The sequence below is a fragment of the Bicyclus anynana genome, chromosome 22 (assembly GCF_947172395.1).
Source record: "Bicyclus anynana chromosome 22, ilBicAnyn1.1, whole genome shotgun sequence".
In the NCBI taxonomy this organism is placed as follows: Eukaryota; Metazoa; Arthropoda; class Insecta; order Lepidoptera; family Nymphalidae; genus Bicyclus; species Bicyclus anynana.
In genome coordinates, this window is record NC_069104.1 from 5343266 (window position 1) to 5362182 (window position 18917).

Below are 18917 nucleotides of genomic sequence, written 5' to 3' on the forward strand. Positions count from 1 at the left end.
GTTGTAGCCCTTCGAGTAACCATCATTTGCAATCAGCATTACGTTTTATTAACGAGGTTTCACTGAAATAATAACTATTAATAACCTTCGAATACTAATTTTAACATGTCGGCCTACTAACTCACGTTAGTTTAATATTTACGTCAAAAACTAATCACGCATTGCATGCCTTACGCGCCCGTGTGTCATAACTTGCGTATTCTATTAAATCTTGTCATGATGATGCCATAAATATCATTGTGCTGTCATTAATACATTATGTCTTGGGATCCTGAATACGGTTGAGCGAATATTTATTAAGTAATTGTAAAGTTGCGTAGTTTTTTTTAAATCATAACAAAGATAATGAACACAAAAGAGGTGCTAATAAATAAAAATATCTAACTATCTCGTTGGTTGATGGTTAGTGTTTTTAAGTGGCATGGGTATGGGTACGGTGACAGTTGCCTGTATGACGTTCATAATACGTACTATTATCGTGAATCGCGGCAAACATTCAAGAGTGAAACGAACTGTCAGCCGCACCATTTTACATGAAACGAACTCTATGTAGGTTTATTTTTTTTATGACAAGTTAGCCCTTGACTGCGATTCCACCTGATGTTAAGTTTCCCAAACGCGGACCATTCTGTTTCCCATTCCGTCAGGGATTTTTCTCCCTGTTCATATGAACTCAATTCTTTGTCCAAGAAGAATTGCGCGCGTTCTTATATTAGTTTGTATGTCTATTGGGACAAGGCCTGCTGTAACAAGTTATCTACCTATTGTATGATATCCATATGTTTATCAATAGCCACAGGATGACATTTGTTAGTATATAATCTCAATTTCGTATGTGTCAACAAACATGTGTCAAAGTTAGTGAATTACCCTGCAGGTTTAATTCATCATCATCATCATTGTCAGCCGATGGACGTCCACTGCTGGACATAGGCCTCTTGCATGGACTTCCAAACAAAACGGTCTCGAGCCGCCAGCATCCAGCGGCTCCCTGCAACCCGCTTGATGTCTTCGGTCCACCTAGTGGGGGGTCGACCAATACTGCGCTTTCCGGTGCGGGGTCGCCATTCCAGCACCTTGGGACCCCAACGTCCATCGGCTCTTCGAACTATGTGGCCTGCCCACTGCCACTTCAGCTTCGCGACTCGCTGAGCTATGTCAGTGACTTTAGTTTGTCTGCGGATCTCCTCATTTCTGATTCGATCACGCAGAGAAACCCCAAGCATAACACGCTCCATCGCCCGCTGAGTGACTTTGAGCCTTCTTATAAGGCCCATAGTTAGCGACCAAGTCTCGGATCCGTAAGTCATCACTGGCAACACGCACTGTTCGAAGACTTTCGTCTTCAGGCACTGAGGAATTTCGGACGAAAAGATGTCGCGGAGTTTTCCAAACGCTGCCCAGCCGAGCTGGATTCGGCGATTCACCTCTTTCTCGAAATTGGACCTACCTAACTGGACTGTGTGTCCTAGGTATATATATTCGTCTACAATTTCGAGCGCAGAGTCCTCAACAATAACTGGGTGCAGGTTTAATTAGCATCTGATAACAGTTAATTTAAGAATCAATCATTATCACCCTAAGTCCGACAGATTTGTAATTGCAAAACTCGTCACCGCAGGTTGTAGACGATATGCAAGAAATATTCTATTTTACATGAATAAGAATATCAACCTAAATTATTATTATTATTATTTACGAGAGCTTTGTACTGACAAAACTCATCGCTGCGTTCTGCAGTTGCATAATTCGCAACAAGCATTCTGATTTGTACCCTGTCAAGTGGCTATATTAATATCCCATTGCCCTTATGGGCTAATGAATTCAAATGTAGTCGAGTTTTGCCCTTTACAGGACAGTTGGTAGTTGACAAGCATAAATCTATCCAAATTACAGATGCTATGGTTTCGCAAATGCAAGTAGGTCGTATTTATAGTTCACTTTCTTTTTGATTTAGCGACAGATCACTTGATATTATACAGGGTGTTTGGAAATAAGATACTTTCCTAGCACAGGGTAAAAATGTAGCTTATTTACAGCCAATTTAGTCATGTGATGCCATTTCCAGCCATTTCCGAAACCTAGTAATTCTTGAGATATTCGAGACTAGATTCCGGACATGGCATCACAAGAATATTTTTTTTTTTAATTTATTTATTATTCTAAAAAATACCACAAAATTAATTAATCTCTTTATAATAATAGATATGCCAAACTTTGAAATAAGACGATCAAATAAACCATTATTCCAGACTGGTTTATAAGCGGCTTCGTACCGGGACGTTAAACATTTAGAAGTACGTTTTTGCCATCAGTTGGGTGGCTACTGAGGATAAAAATCAGAGTTGGCTGACTTACAATATTCAATTATGTTGCCAAGGCAGACAGCGATTCTATAAAATTTCTAATTTTTGTAAGTAAAAAAGATCAATAACTACACCTTAAATTAAATAATCTTAAACAATACACATGGGAGCAGTGATAGCCTAGTGGATATGACTTCTGCCTCCGATTCCGGAGGGTGTGGGTTCGAATCCGGTCCTGGGCATGCACCTCCAACTTTTCAGTAGTGTGCATTTTAAGAAATTAAATATCACGTGTCTCAATCGGTGAAGGAAAACATCGTGAGGAAACCTGCATACCAGAGAATTATCTTCATTCTCTGCGTGTGTGAAGTCTGCCAATCCGCATTGGGCCAGCGTGGTGGACTATTGGCCTAACCCCTCTCATTCTGAGAGGAGACTCGAGCTCAGCAGTGAGCCGAATATGGGTTGATGACGACGAAACAATACACAAAAAGTATACTCTACGAACCAAAAATATACATGACAGTATTATTTACCCAAACGAGCTTTGTGACAAAGACCTATTTAAAAGCTCACTTCAAAAGCTAAGTTCCAAACAAATACATTTATGGGTTAAGGTATTACGGCCTAAACTTTTAAGTGTGTACACACATGGCACACTCGTATCTACTTGTCGCTTAAAGTCCCAGTTATTTATTTAAACTTGACTGCATTGCCCTGAACAATCTTAACAACAATTAGCTAATATTTTTAACTACTGTTTAGAGGTTTTAAATACTAATATAGTCTCAATTGGTTTGATAATAAAGACTATATTGCTATCAAATAATCATAAGACTAATCAAATCAATCAAAATGATATTTGCTTTCATCTCAGCCAGCAATGTCGAGTTTTCTTTCAATAAGGTCATGGATACATCAATGTATTATATTATTTGTCTTTCATATAACTGAGTGTACTTGTAAAATAACGGAGGACTTGTATAAGTTATGACATGTATAAGTAATGTATAAGTTATGACATATTAATTATAAATATCGAACGAACGAGCTTTGTTAAGTGTATTTTTAAGATTGAACTGATTATAGTTGGTGTATTTTTAAGCAATGAAGTAGTATTTTTCATGGTTAATATCCAATAACCACTAAGACACTAGGTCAAAGACAAAATTTGTCACAATTAAGACAATTTTGGTATCAACAGGTATCCCAAATTAAGGATAATTAAATAAAATACGAAATAATTATTACATACGAGTAGTTATTGTATTTCAATCTAACTATACTCAGAGGCACAAATACCCGCCCATTTTATTATGACGCGAGTATATTAAAGTGGGCGGATAATTGTGCCTCATTTTTTTTGTCAGTCTGTTTATTCCGACTAACCTCTAAAAACGGAACTTTAACTTAGATAACTGAAATAGTAGAGAGTTGCTTAGGTTACTTTTTATTTCGCTAGCCTTACAAAATTTGAGATCTACGCTGCTGAAACCATGGGATAGTTAGTTTGATATAAACTAAAACTTTCTGAACTATGCTTTAATTGATTATGAAACACGGCTAAAACTCACGTGATAATAGGTCGGAGTATGCCCGACTAGTTTCGAACCCATACGAGGCCCTTAGTCAAGAGCTGGTTCTTGCATCGCGGTACGGTCCAAACTGCAAAGCATAATCAATTATTATGAATAACACTCACGATAGTTTAAATTCTAAAATGAACTATGCTTTCTTTTATTTTATTACTTAGGCAATGTAATTGCTTAAACAAAATAAATACATAAAAGCATAATCTTGACTAGATAATATCGAAATACAAGTTCATTATTTATCGATACCTAACAAACGAATCCGTGAAGATGATTAAAAATAATGATAAATGTAATTAAAGTGAACTTGACACAGCAAAACAAATATCTGCTGGGGTCATCGCTACCATCAATCTTGTCGAGGCCTTGTCTATTGGAACCTGTTTATAGTTAGTCCGTCCTAATAATTTTAAAGAACATTTTAATTACACCTTTACACGTCTAGACTGTTATTATATGTAGACGAAGAGATTTTGTCTGGTATAATCACTGAGAAAGTATTCTAAAAGTTACAATGCACGCCATTGACGATCAATTATTCTCACGTTTCTGCAGCGCCCACGACTATGGTCTGGGTGTATTGGTCACTGAATGCATGACGTCTAGAAAACTTATTTTATTATTATCTGCCTGTTTTAGCGGCCCAGTAGGTACACATCTCTAGGTAGGTCTCCCATCTGGAGTTACTCGTAGTGCTATGATGATAATTTTAAACATTTTTACTATCACTATCAAATTATAATGATGATGACTGGGACCCACCGACGGCGTTATATCCGAGGGTTGTATGACTTCTAACTTTCCCACTCTACACTGAAAAAAAATTCCTGGTGCGCCATACTTAAAATACGTTGCAAATCAGACACTATTACGCTTATAGCCAGCACTAGTTACTACAAACTCCATATGTAACATGGTGTTGCTTCTAAACGGTACAGTAAGCTGCGTCAGTACTATGTATACGGCATCTATTACGTATCCTGCACCTGTAGTAAACAGTGATGTCAGTATATAGTACCTTTTTTTCCGTGTATGCTGAGAATTTTTATAAATAGGTCATGTAGCGCTGATTTTCAGCTTGAATCACAATACACAGTGTTTAAATAAAATTTATTATAAAGTAAGGAAAATTCGTTCTTCAATATCCTGTCATCGTTCCAGAATAGCCTGGGATCCAGAATAGTAAAGCGTTACTACAATAATCTGTACTACAAAAACCTGTAAAGCGATAGGATCCTACATAATAAATAACAAAAGGTTTGTCTGTCCAGTAGCGAGTGGCACCTGGGCTGGGAGCGGAGCGCGCTGCACGGCGTCAGCTGGTACCATCTACTGCATCCTGACTGCTGCAAGGAAGCGCAGAATAAACATCGACTGAGTAAGTCTAAGAATTTGTCATCATAATCATAATCATAATAACAAAAACCGGCCAAGTGCGTGTCAGGCCACACGCAGTGTAGGATTCCGTAGATTAAGTTAGCACTTTAATCCCTTACTTAACTTGCTTTTGAGATTACTTTTTTTTCTTCTGAGATTACACTACTGTATTTTAACTGTATTTCATTTTTATTTTTATTTATTTATACTTTATTGCACAAAATAAAACAAAAACAATAACAAAGGAAAACATAGAAAACAAGTATGTGCAAAGGCGGTCTTATTGCTTATAGCAATATCTACCAGACAACCTTTGGATAAAGGAATTAATGTAATTAAATGCGGGATAGTGCAACAAAAAAATATATATAATAATTAAAATAGTATATTTATATATAATACATGTATAAATATAAAATATACATAATATATAATAAAATAAATAAATAAATATATAATAAAATAAATATATAAATATACCTGAGTAATAATTATAAAGAAACTACGAATTACAACTATACAGGTAATATTTGAATAAACGACTTTTAAAAGTTCCCAGTGTCTTTGAATTACGTATTTCATAAGGAAGACCATTCCAGAGAGTAATTGATGTACGTGTAAATGACTTATTATAGAACTTAGTGTGGCTAGGAGGAACATGCAACCGACTGTTTGTACAAGCTCTCAAATTTTGGCGCTCAGTATTTGAGCCATGAAAAGAAAATTTCTGTTTTAAATAAGAAGGAGTGCAAGGATGATAAAGGATGGAGTATAAAAGAGACAGAATATGCAGTTTACGACGTTGTCTGATAGGAAGCCATTTCAGACGAGCACGATATTCAGATATGTGATCAAACTTGCGTAAACAGAAGATGAATCTAATACACATATTCTGAAGACGCTCAAGTTTGTTGAGCTGTTCTTCAGACAAGTCAGGATAGGAAGAGTCGGCATAGTCTAAGAGTGGAAGAATAAGAGAATGCGCTAAGGAAATTTTTGTTTTAATAGGAAGAAAATTCTTCCAACGTCTAAGGCATCCGATAGTGGCAAAAATTTTTCGGCTCACCTCAGCAATTTGTGGGCGCCAGGATAATGTATTGTCAATTAATAATCCTAAGTTTTTCACAGTCGGGCTAATGCTGACAACTGCATCGCCAAGTAGAATGGGAGGTAAACTAATCGACGCAATCTTTTCAAGTTGTTTGGAACCACCCAGTATGGCAACCTGGGACTTTTTTGGATTAACACTTAGACCGTAGGATGCACTCCAAGTATTAATTTTACTCAGATCACTATTTAGATTTTCAATAGCAGTACATATATCATAAGACGGGGCAGCAGTGTACACTTGAAGGTCGTCAGCATAAAGATGATAGGAAGAGGAAAGAAATTGAGTAATAGTGTTAATGTAAATAGCGAAAAGAAGAGGTGATAAGACGCCACCCTGTGGTACACCTGCCGTGAGTGGGCTGTACGTTGAGAATGAGCTATCAGTTTTAATACATTGCTGGCGACCGCGCAAGTAACTGTTAAACCAAGAGACAGCGCTGCTAGAAATGTTAATTGACTTCAGTATGCCTAAAAGAATATCAAAATCAACAGTGTTGAACGCATTACTAAAGTCAAGTAACGCCACAACGCTGAGTAGTTGGTTGTCCATATTGTGTCTGATGTCGTCACAAACCTTCACAAGAGCAGTGACGGTACTATGTCCGGGTTGAAAACCTGATTGGTATGGGCTTAAGATGTGAAATTCAGAAAGGAAATGTTGAAGTTGCTGATGGACAATACGTTCAAGAACCTTAGAGAGGAACGGAAGAATTGAGATAGGCCGAAAATGAGAAAAAGAAGTAGGATTTTTTATTTTGGGTATAGGAATTACAAAAGCATTTTTCCATGCACAAGGAAACACACTAGAAATAAGTGAATAATTAAAAATATGACAAAGAACGTGTGTGATATTATCAAGTAAAAGAAGTAACATTTTTCGATTAATGCCATCATAACCAGCTCCACCTGATCGAACCGCCATAATATGTTTTTTAGTTTCTTCATTAGAAATAGGAGTAAAGTGAAAAAAAGGATAGTTAGGAGGTCGCAAAGAATCCAGGTGGTTTAAAGTATTTTGCTTAAGGGCGCTGTCTATTGGTGAAACATATGCAAAATGTTTATTAAGTTTCTCAATGTCAACGTTAGTAAAAGAATCCAAGCGCTGCCGGCCGATACCGAGTGATCCAAGAAATCGCCAAGTTTTAGACATGTCACTGTTTTCAACTGATGCGTGAATATATTTTCGCTGGGCGTCTCTGCAAGCCATGTTACAACGATTACGAAACACCTTGTATTTAAATAGATTTGCATCCGTTGGTTTTATTTTATATTTAAACTTCGCAGCATTTCGCTTCGCCATAAGAACCTTAATATTATCTGTCAACCAAGGCGCTGGTAAGTGCTTAATTTTGATGGGACGTAGAGGGGCATGCTTATCAAAAAGAGATGTCAGTAAAGAGTTAAATATTTGCAATTTTTTATTCATGTCCGGAGCATTAAATACAGCATCCCAGTCGATATTATTTAAGTCCTCTAGGAAAGCAGTATTGTCAAAGTCCTTAAAACTTCGCCGCATGACAATCGTCGGTTTCAGTTTAGGAGGACGGATCCTATATGAAAGGTAGATGAGGTCATGGTATGAAAAGGCTTCAGCATGGAATTGACCATAAGTACTGACATGATCGATAGAGGATGTTATCATTAAGTCGAGTTTGGATGGTGCACAATTTGGAAAGAGATGAGTGGGACTAGTAGGAAGAACGTGAAGATTACTACTATTAACAATATTTATAAAACGCTTTGCCCGCAAGTCATTCTTTAACAAACAAGTGTTAAAATCGCCCATCAATATTGAATGGTCCACAGCTACAGCATACTCTTCAAGAAGACCTTGAATTGTAAAATTCTTATTTTTATTTATTCGTATTTGTTGAATTAAATTGTATTTCATTTTTTTTGTGATATAATTATTTTTGTTTGACTACTTGTATGTGTTTCTGTTCTTCACTCTTAAGGGTCTGACAGAATACCAGCGTTGTGGGTACTGATGTACTCACAACAAATTTTAGCTAAGTCAGGTCCATTTTATTGGCACAACACATTTTCTGGTATTACTAAGATATAAATGTATTACTTTTAACTTATTATGTAGTTATGTGTTGTGTTAACAAATAAATGTTTTCTATTCTATTCTATTCTAATGCACAAAAATACTGATAACGATACCCCACACCATCGTATAGACGATAAAAATATCATCCTCACTTTGCATGTAAGGAAGGAACCCCAACTTTTTTTTCAAATTTTTTTTCATCACTTTGTCGAAGTAATTACTATATACCCATACCAAACTTTAGGTTTCTAGTTTTAACAGACCCTGAGTTATCTTACAGACAACTTTATCTTTTTAATACCGTGACAGCCCAGTGGATATGACCTCTGTCTTTACTTCAGGTAGGTTCGAATCCGGTTCGGGGCATGCATCTCAAGAACAAGTTAAATACGTGCTTCAAACGGTGAAGGTAAAATCATATGAGTAAACCTGCATACCAAAGAATTTCCTCAATTCTCTAGGTGTGTGAAGTCTGGCAATCCGCATGGGGCCAGTGTGGTGGACTATTTGCCTAATCCCTCTCATGTTGAAAGGAGACTCGTGGTCTACGTCGATTCTGAGATCTACTGGGATCGGAGGATCAAAGTGCTGAGGCTCATATTGAAAAAAATAATATTGGATAGAAGCAGACGTTATTTTGCGGAAGTTCATCATGATTATATAATGAGTTATTTATTTTGCTATCATCCGCGAAAAGTCGACGAACCCATGCGACAACGTCACCCAGGTCCGACAAAATACTCTGTACGTACGTTTCACCCCGTAACCGGAGCATCCTCAGGAGATGTTGACTCTACAACGTGCAATTGCAAACTCTTTGCTTCGCGGATTATAGCAAAATAATAACTCATAATATAATAAATTAAAAAAAAAAATCGAAGTCATAATGAGGAGTATCTAGTCGTAGGTAAACGAATCGAACACGGGAAGTCAGATAACAATTTAAATTGATAACAATTTTTTTTTAAACAAATAACATGGTGTCCAAGCGCATTCATGCATTGTTGTTGTTTGGTCTTTTGTAAAGTTTAATATAAATTTCACGAAGAGAACCAGTCTTTATATTTACAATCACGAGTCTTGGAGTAAACACATCTACACATGGATAATGTTAAAATGTAAATTATCGATAATTAACATATCAGAACGGATAATATTAATGTAGGTACATTTATATGAATTCTTAAACATACAATGCAAAATGTAAATATTGATATTTTTCGTTGTATCGTTTAATGTAATGTTGAGTAATAAAAATACTTTGCGAAACCTTACATTAAGGAAATTGAACATAAAATTCATTCAATTATTTTCAATTAATTTATAAAACATTGAAAAGTAAATACTTCGCATTATTTGTTATTATTTTTTTTAAGAATACACTTCATTAAGGTTTTAAATTTCATTGTTTTCTTATTCTATGTTTACGGCCTGTTAAATATTTACCCTTAGTCTAACTGCTTCCTTGGCCCATTGGTTCGCTTATGTGGGTTTAGATCACGAGGTCGTGGGTACGAATTCTAGGTCGGATTCAATGATATTTTATACTAAAGAAAATTTTCTTAATGTCATTTAGTCGCTTAATATACAACGAAAGTAATTTAAACCTGAAAGTTATTCAAGTCAACAAATTCGTGTTGTGTGTTTAGGAAGTGTAAAAATTTATACATACATATAATGTAAGTAAACACAAAATTGTGTACGTGTGCGCTCGTTAAGCAGCTAATTTCGTCTCACTTTTGCGGCGACTTTGTAGGCAAGTAACATGTCTATAGTATAAAATGTCGTTGGTCGGATTGCTATACTGAGCTTTTTTTTCTAAGAAATTTTCAGTAACAAATCTCAGTCCGGAGTGGGGAAGTTGGTGGTGTTATTTACCGTGCCTCGGCGAGTACGTACCTATAGGTGTAGGCCGGTCATTATCATTAACACCTGATAGTAGTTGTTTATGAATTTAACATTATCTCCCTAGGCCCGCCAATCCTCATTGGAACAGTGGGGTGGGTCCTGTGGCGTGCACTTCTTAGAAGCATAAATGCACTGCATATCCTGAGGATTCAATACCTGTATTAGAGGATTCATTTTTCATTTTTACAATTTGTATGAATAGTGTATATACATACACATACCCTAGTTAAAAACCTTGTGCACGCCAATTAGGGGGTTTAAGCATCGTACCCCCTTTTTATAAATAGGAAGGCCTGGCCCTGTAGTAGGCTGTTAAAATACTCTGATGATGATGATGAAAAATATTCAGCACTGTGATTTATTTGTCTACAATCATCACCATTATTAACAACCCATATTCGGTGCACTGCTGAGCACGAGTCTCCTCTCAGGATGAGAAGAGGTTAGGCCTTAGTCCACCACGCTGGCCCAATGCAGATTGGCAGACTTTACACACCTACAGAATTAAGAAAATTCTCAGGTATGCAGGTTTCCTCACGGTGTTTTCCTTCACAGTTTGAGATAAGTGATTTTAATTTCTTAAATATACACAACTGAAAAGTTGGAGGTGCATGCCCCGGACCGGATTCGAACCTACGCCATCCGAATCGAAGGCAGAGTTCAAATCCACTGGGCAACAATACAATACCGGAAACAGTACAGTCATATTTCATAAATGTTTCATAGGTCAAGCACTGATATATTAAAAAAAAAACTATAAGCTTTTAAAAGCAATTGAAAGCCTATCTAATGTCATGCCATATAATATTATATAGAGTTGACAACAAAATAAAAGGAACCGCGGGGATTCTAAATACCAAACCAAGGATTTTTAAGTTCAACTTTCAACCGCTATTGACCTCGACCTATTATAAATAGCAATAAAAAGAATGGTGAAGGCATGATGTCAATCGGTTAGTGGATACTTAGAACTATTAACTTGGCTTTAGGTATTTCTTGTTTGAAGGTTGAAGGTATGCGATCATCGCAGATTGAAGCAACTGACGCAAATTGTGAACAAGTGGTAATATTTTTTATTAACTCGACAACTCGGCTAAGAGTGTGATAATATGCTCAGATGTTCACCAAATGCATTTTTGTGTAACATCGTAACTGGGTAATTTTATTAAAAAAAACCTGATTTTACGAAGTAAAATACATATAATACTTAAACAATACACACATATTTAGCCCCAAAGTACTCGTAAGCATAGCAAGTAAGTGTAGCTTGTGTTATGGGTACTACGATGGTTGATATTATAATATTCATATACATTATAAATGTACTACATATAAATACTTATATAATGTATAAATACACACAGACACTGGAAAAAACCCATGCTCATCACACAAATATTTTCCAGTTTTGGGAATCGAACCCACGGCCGTGGATGCAGAAGGCAGGGTCACTACCCACTGCGCCCCGCGTTCGTCATCGGGTTCTTAACTCTGAATTTTATAGATCGGATAAACTACAGAACATAATCTGTGCTCAATCAAAACATATTTTTCCAAAACGATGATAGTCTCAGGCTCAAAAGGCGTCGTGAGCCTTAAATAAACTTAAATGTTAAAAATACTTTGTTGTATTAAATATGTACTCGTATAACGCACTGTGGCTGAATCATAATTTTGCGGTTATTTCGACAGTCTGCGATCAACTAAAAACGGATCTCTGGTAATCGCGTATAAATAGATCAGAGAAAGGACTCTAGTTAGGAATAGGTGTGTCGATCATATCTGCTTTAAATGTTAAAACGTTTTAGACTGATTGACAGTTTCTGTCAAATTAGTATTGTTCGTTTTTTTTTGCGTACAACTTTAGTAATAGACATTTTGTTATCTGAAGTGTCAACTCACACTTCAAAGGTGCCGCTTACACCGGCTGCTATTAATTTAATGGACATTAGAACAAACGACCTTTCTTGTGGAATTTCAATTATCAACTTGCTAAGAATCCGGAGGTCCTGGGTTCGATGCACAGATCAGGGCCTGTAGCCATGTGGCACGTCGGTTTTCTTTCTACAAACGCTAACGCTGCGACATTTAAAAAATGTATGGGAATGACTTTCACTATCCACAGGTCACGTGATCAAGTTGTCATTCCTGTAAATTTTGTTTGTTTTCGAAGCGTTAGCGTTTGTAGAAAGAGAATCGACCTGCCACATGGCTACAGACCCGAGTCAATTTTGAAGTAATAAGAAGTTATCCGAGTATCTATCGCACTCAATGCGAGCCACAAACGGTCAATTATTCTCACGTTTCTGAAAAGCAAACGGCAGTACCTAGTAGTAGCAAGCACGGGTGCTACAGACACGTGATAATAATCGACCGTTTGTCATATGCTAGCTTAAGAGATACCGAAGTTTTGCTGTCTTCTAATAAACTCTTGGTAGCATAACAATCCCGGAGGTAGGAAGTTAAACACCAATAACTTCCTACCTCTACCTTTCCTACCAATAACTTCCTACCTATATCGTCAAAAATCATTAACATCTAAGAGTGACCGTTCCCGGTTCATTAATCGAGCCGATAGATATAATTATGTGGCTTAAAACCGTGGTGTATGGAAGTCTTTAAAAGAGGCCTATATCCAGCTATATACGTCCATAAGCTGATAATATGATATGTGATAACCTGTAATTAGCTGGGCAATAACTTAGTATATTAATGTAAATTATTGACATGTGACATTGTATCAGCTGTTGGTTGTCCTTATTAAATAAATAAATAAATAAATAAATAAATAAATAAATAAATAAATAAATAAATAAATAAATAAATAAATAAATAAATAAATAAATAAATAAATAAATAAATAAATAAATAAATAAATAAATAAATAAATAAAAAAATAAATAAATAAATATGATGATAAAGATTGGTGATCGTTCTAGAGTCAAATATTTTTTCCATCTATCCATTTTTTTGCCCAATAACCAATTATTAACAGTAATAACAGAGTAAAATAATCTCTTAAATCTTGTAAGCTTCCTCCTAATTAGTGTATAAACAATAAATAAATAATATCTGCGCCAATAACTCACGAGTACTTGAGCAGATCCAGCCGCCCGACTTCCCACGTTATTTTATAACCGTTTTAACATTTCTAAATGTGCCCAGTAAAATGTTAAATTCTGCAACGTTCCGCCAGTTAGCGAAATCTCCCGATCACATTACGAAATAACGGTATAATAAAGTATTATGTCCATTGTTGTACGGATTTGTTCTGCGATATTTTAACAACAATTTTATTAACACTAAAATATATTGGGTGTTGTAAAAATTTATTATTAATACAACAATCATAATTGTACAGGCTGTTTTGTAACTCTTCTTTTTAATTACTGTATCATATTCAAAAACCTACCTAATCATTTTTATTAACCATGTTATATAAATTATTATTCTTAAAAAGGGTGAGAATTTCTTAAATGGATGTTCTGTTTTTTAAATAAGTAGGTAAATAATCCAATTAGTTAGTAATAGTGGTTAATAAAGATTTTGTAATTTGAAAATAGGACATAAATAGCTACTACATACATCCTGTATATCATAATCTGTAATCTCCATCTCTATCTTTATCATAAGGAAAACGAAGACAAAAGATGTCGTAATATTTCGTTAGCAAGATCTCAAGTTAAAGGAGCGTTGTTGTAGAGATTGATTGAGTTTAACCTATTGCTTCCGACATTTTTAGAACGTTTGTGGAGTAGATGATGTTTGCCTTCCCTTCATTGAAACAGTACAGTTTTACTATATTGATCTACTATGTTTACCTCTTTAAACTGAAATTAGAAGTCTTTGTAAAAGAGGTTGTCCGCCTATCTTTCAAAGGCTGAGATGGGGATAATAAAAGAAATATCTAATAGGCATCCAACAAACAACAAAAAATAATCTAGTAGTTCCCGTTGCCGTGAGAATACGGAGATAAAATACAACCTATGACACACACAAATAACGTGGCTTTCTACTGGTAAAAGAATTTTCAAAATCGGTTCAAATTCAGAGAATACCCAATACAACAAACTATACCACTTTGTAATATTTATGTATATATCTACTATCTATCTTTCTCATTTTTTGTATAGTTTGGTTTATTATGACTAAGGGTCCTGAGGTATGTGTCCGAAACTATGTACGTTTTTTATATTATAAAAAAGCCTCTCCGTCATTCAGTGACATTGCAAACATTCTCATAACCTTTTAACATTTGCGCACGCGTAATTCAAATGAACCCATGGCACCTGTCAATCGTGGAGGCAAATTACAAGCCCTAATAAATTTATGGCGTTCACCGGTTCAACCAATATCACTGATTGATAACTCTGAGTCGACAGTTTGAATGACCCTATGATTATTTCATGAAGCTATTAATTTATGACTTAATCATTTGAATAAATTAAACGGTGATTGACAAATTGTGTGAACGAAAATTTTAATGATATTTCCATTTCTCATGAATTAATAGAGACAGGTAAAGGATATTACTTCTCGGTCTAAAAAGTCAGAAAGGTGTGAACAGGTTGAATCATAAATAGCATAATATAGACTCGACATGTCCGATCTTTTTTTTTTTTTTTTTATTCTTTACAAGTTAGCCCTTGACTACAATCTCACCTGATGGCAAGTGATGATGCAGTCTAAGATGGAAGCGGGCTAACTTACTTGTCAAGGAGGAGGATGAAAATCCACACCCCTTTCGGTTTCTACACGGCATCGTACCGGAACGCTAAATCGCTTGGCGGTACGTCTTTTGCAGGTAGGGTGGTAACTAGCCACGGCCGAAGCCTCCCACCAGCCAGACCTGGACAAATTAAGAAAATCTCAATCTGCCCAGCCGGGGTTCGAACCCAGGCCCTCCGTCTTGTAAATCCACCGCGCATACCACTGCGCCACGGAGGCCGATCTTCGCGTATTAGTTTATTTACTTCCACACGCTGTATTATTTCTTGCTTAGAGATTCTTTGAAAATACATTTTAAGCACACAAAATGGCAATTGTAAGATTACCGACAAAAATTTAAAAATATTATAATATTTCCTATTTGGGATGCTACTACTTTCCGCGCATTTCCGCTTTGGAATAGATATTATCTACAGTATCAACAATTTGGTAAGCTTTGAGAGAACTTTTTTAACGAAAAAACTATTTTTTTTAATTTCGGGTTTCTTGAACGTCCTTTGACAGTGCTATAATTAAAGATTTATTCTTAAGATACTCAAACAAAATTGCTGTACACAATTAGCATAAAAGTGATAGACATATCAAAAACACAATTGTCACTTGAGTTTGACACACGTCAGCACAGATAACCTATGACAATAGAAACTACAAATCCAAATAACCCTTCGCGATGAGGAGAAAGTGTGGTGACACATTAGCACGCGTGACCGTCGTGTGTGAACCGTAGCTATACGTGAACGATGGGATCAAACATACCCAGAATAAACCCACTAATTTTGCCATAACCCGCGACTGTATATACGTAGTCTATAGTCTATTGTTTTAAGAAAATAACACGTTTGAAATTCGAATGTTTTGTCGTGACTTCAGAATTGGAACACTTTCGAACATGACAAGGGTGTGAAGACGTTCTTCCTTAAAACCTGCACGACAGGAATTGTCGTAACTATTAGTTATACTGACTACGCAAACTACAGTCTGAACTAAAATACCTACTTACGTTTATGTATTTACAAGAGGACTACCGCGACTTCGTTCGCACTAAAATCTCCTTATTTCGGCTCAGTCACAAAAACCATTCTTATCTCTACAAACTAAAAACTACTTCCCTACCAAATTTTATCTTTCTACGTCAAACGGATTTCGACATTTCGTTGAGTGACCTTTCACTTTTATATACATATTTAGATATCTAGTAAATATGCAGATTAAAAAATATATATATCTATTGAATTCTAAATGGTCGCCCACCTTCAACCAAATTTCACCTGTGACCGACTCAAAAATAACTTTGTTAAAATGACGATGTAAGATAATATTCACAAAATCAAAGTAATCACTGTCATTGATCTAGTGACTCATTATTTGAATCTATTATAAGATCCCTACTGATCAACTGATCTGATGATGCTAAATTCCTAGTAATTATTAAAAAAAAAATAGAATTCCTCGGGCAGATGCTGAAAGATAATATACGAGTAAGTAGGTACTTACGGCGAATGATTTGCTATGGTATTAGACGAGCTTCGTCCATTATATCCTAAATTATTCATTTCATATGTTTATCACCAACTAGATCACTGAAACCTTTCGACATGACCTAAAACTAAATAAAATTGCTTAATATACACCCAAAAACATAAAGTAACATTTAGAATTAGTACATTTGGTTTAAAACAAAGTTAAGGAAAAATGTATCATTCACGAAATACATATAATTTGATAGTAATAATCTAAATTCAATACGAACGATTCATGCCCAAACGATCGAAAAGACATAAAATATTATTATGTAGCAAATATTAATTTCAGATTATGCCGTGAATATTCATTATATTATTATTGGTTGTATAATATTAAAGATTTATTTGGGAGCGTAGGCTGAGCTTAGAAAATGCGTTACAAATGAAACCCACTCGGATAGGGCCTTATAACTTATACACACAGATATAACTAACTCTCGAGATAAGCACACTAGTTACCGTAGACGACCACAATCATAGCAGCCGTCAATCTCTTCCCATTTTAGTGTAAGAGCCCATGTCTTCATCATGGTAGACAAGGAACTACTTTGAAAGTAACACGTAATAAACTTAACAAGTTCCAGTTCCTTTCATATAGGATGGTGCAGGTGGCAGTTCGATTCACTTTTGAAATTTTGTCGCGATTCACGAGAAAAGTAGATACGTATTATGAACGTCATACAGGCGACTGTCACCGTACCCATGCTATCTGAAAAACACTTTAGTGTCTGAAGAAATAGAATCAACAGTCGTACGATTTATGATCATGCTACTTGCTGCGCGGGTGGAAGGGGACGTGCTTTTAGCGCGTCTGTACAGGTTATTATTGTTACCTAAATAATCGTAGACACATTCAAATGTATGAAACACCTTGCTCAAAGAGGTGGATGGACTCTTAGGCTATCAACTTTAAAACCAACATTCAAGATTGCACAAATAACCGTCCGGCATTAACCCTTATTACTCTATACAAACTCCATTCGTTTTCCTTCACGGACACGCATCCTTGATACATTGTAATAAAGTTTAATTTCCTACGTTAATTTTAATAGTAAACGCAATGTAAAGTTGGTGTTATACAAAATATGCCCATTCGGCCATGCATACATCGTAGGCCAGTTGAAGTCATCATCCGAATAATTCGATAATCGCGTCGACAAGGGCCCGCCTGTGTGCGCTGACCTTAAGTTGAACTATGAACGTCTTTTATTTTTTTAATGTCATTCTTTCTTAGGCCATGAGTGGAAGTAACGAAGCTCTGTTACAGTTTTTATAATCGTAAATAGAGGATTTTTATATATATATATATATATATCGTAAACAGTATTTAATATTTAATTTAATTATATCCTATATGAAGGGAGATATACAGAATTTTGTTTACTTTAAGTAACCGAAGGTTAAGTACATTGAATTGAGCAAATGCGTAGTTTAAAAAAATATATTGTCGATCACTGTAATGCAGTTCGAGTTTGTTGTCGACAGAGAGGCTCACTACTGATTTCCACCCAGGATTCGATTTCCAGTACTAACTTTCAATACAAATTAATATTTTATCTATACCTACTGATTTTTACTATTATAGAGAGGAAAGATTTGATTGTTTGTTTGAATTGAAAGGGCTCTAAAACTACTGGACCGATTTGAAGAATTACTTAATGGAATCCTACATTTTTTTTATTAAAAGAATATTAGTCAGATGTTTTAAATGTGACCAATATTTTCATTCCCATGGCATTATTGGCCTAATGAACATAAGATATGAGGCTAAATCCTAACTAAGCGGTTGAAACTGCCGGACATAGGCTAGTCATAAAATAAAAGTGTACCTATGAGCCTCATATAAACTCTATTCTTAGTTAAAACCGTTCCCGTTGAAATATGGGGATAATATATAGCCTATAGCCTTCCTCGATAAATGGGCTATCTAACACTGAATCAAATCGGACCAGTAGTTCCTGAGATTAGCGCGTTCAATCAAACAAACAAACAAACTCTTCAGCCTTGTTATATCTACTGTGCTTCAGCTTTATAATATTAGTATAGATTAGAGACTTTAGCGTAAAATGACAATTTAAACACTCGAAAATACCTAAAAACTAAGTTTAAACGATATTTGCTTTACAATCATTCTTTGACTATAAACTGTCATGGCGGATTTATTGAACCACGGCAATCAGATATTGGCATGTTTCGCGGGAATGTCACTAATTAGCATAAGATAACAGGAATTAAGTGTTTATGGCAGTTGTAAATCCGTTCACACCTACTGTTATATACGTTGTGGTAACTATGTCCAAGACTCATAAAAATGTACAAC

General features: G+C 35.6%; 1 protein-coding gene across 3 annotated transcripts in view; it reads left to right on the forward strand.

Annotated features, from left to right (window-relative positions):
* LOC112046622 (PAS domain-containing protein cky-1-like) overlaps positions 1–18917 on the forward strand; it is a 189075-nt gene that overhangs the window by 146600 nt on the left and 23558 nt on the right. For 2 of the 3 annotated variants that reach the window (XM_052888477.1, XM_052888479.1), the window contains one exon: positions 5170–5276. In XM_052888477.1, coding sequence (XP_052744437.1) covers positions 5170–5276 — 107 coding nt within the window. The remainder of the gene's footprint in view (positions 1–5169; positions 5277–18917) is intronic. The other variant, XM_052888478.1, reaches the window with a different exon arrangement.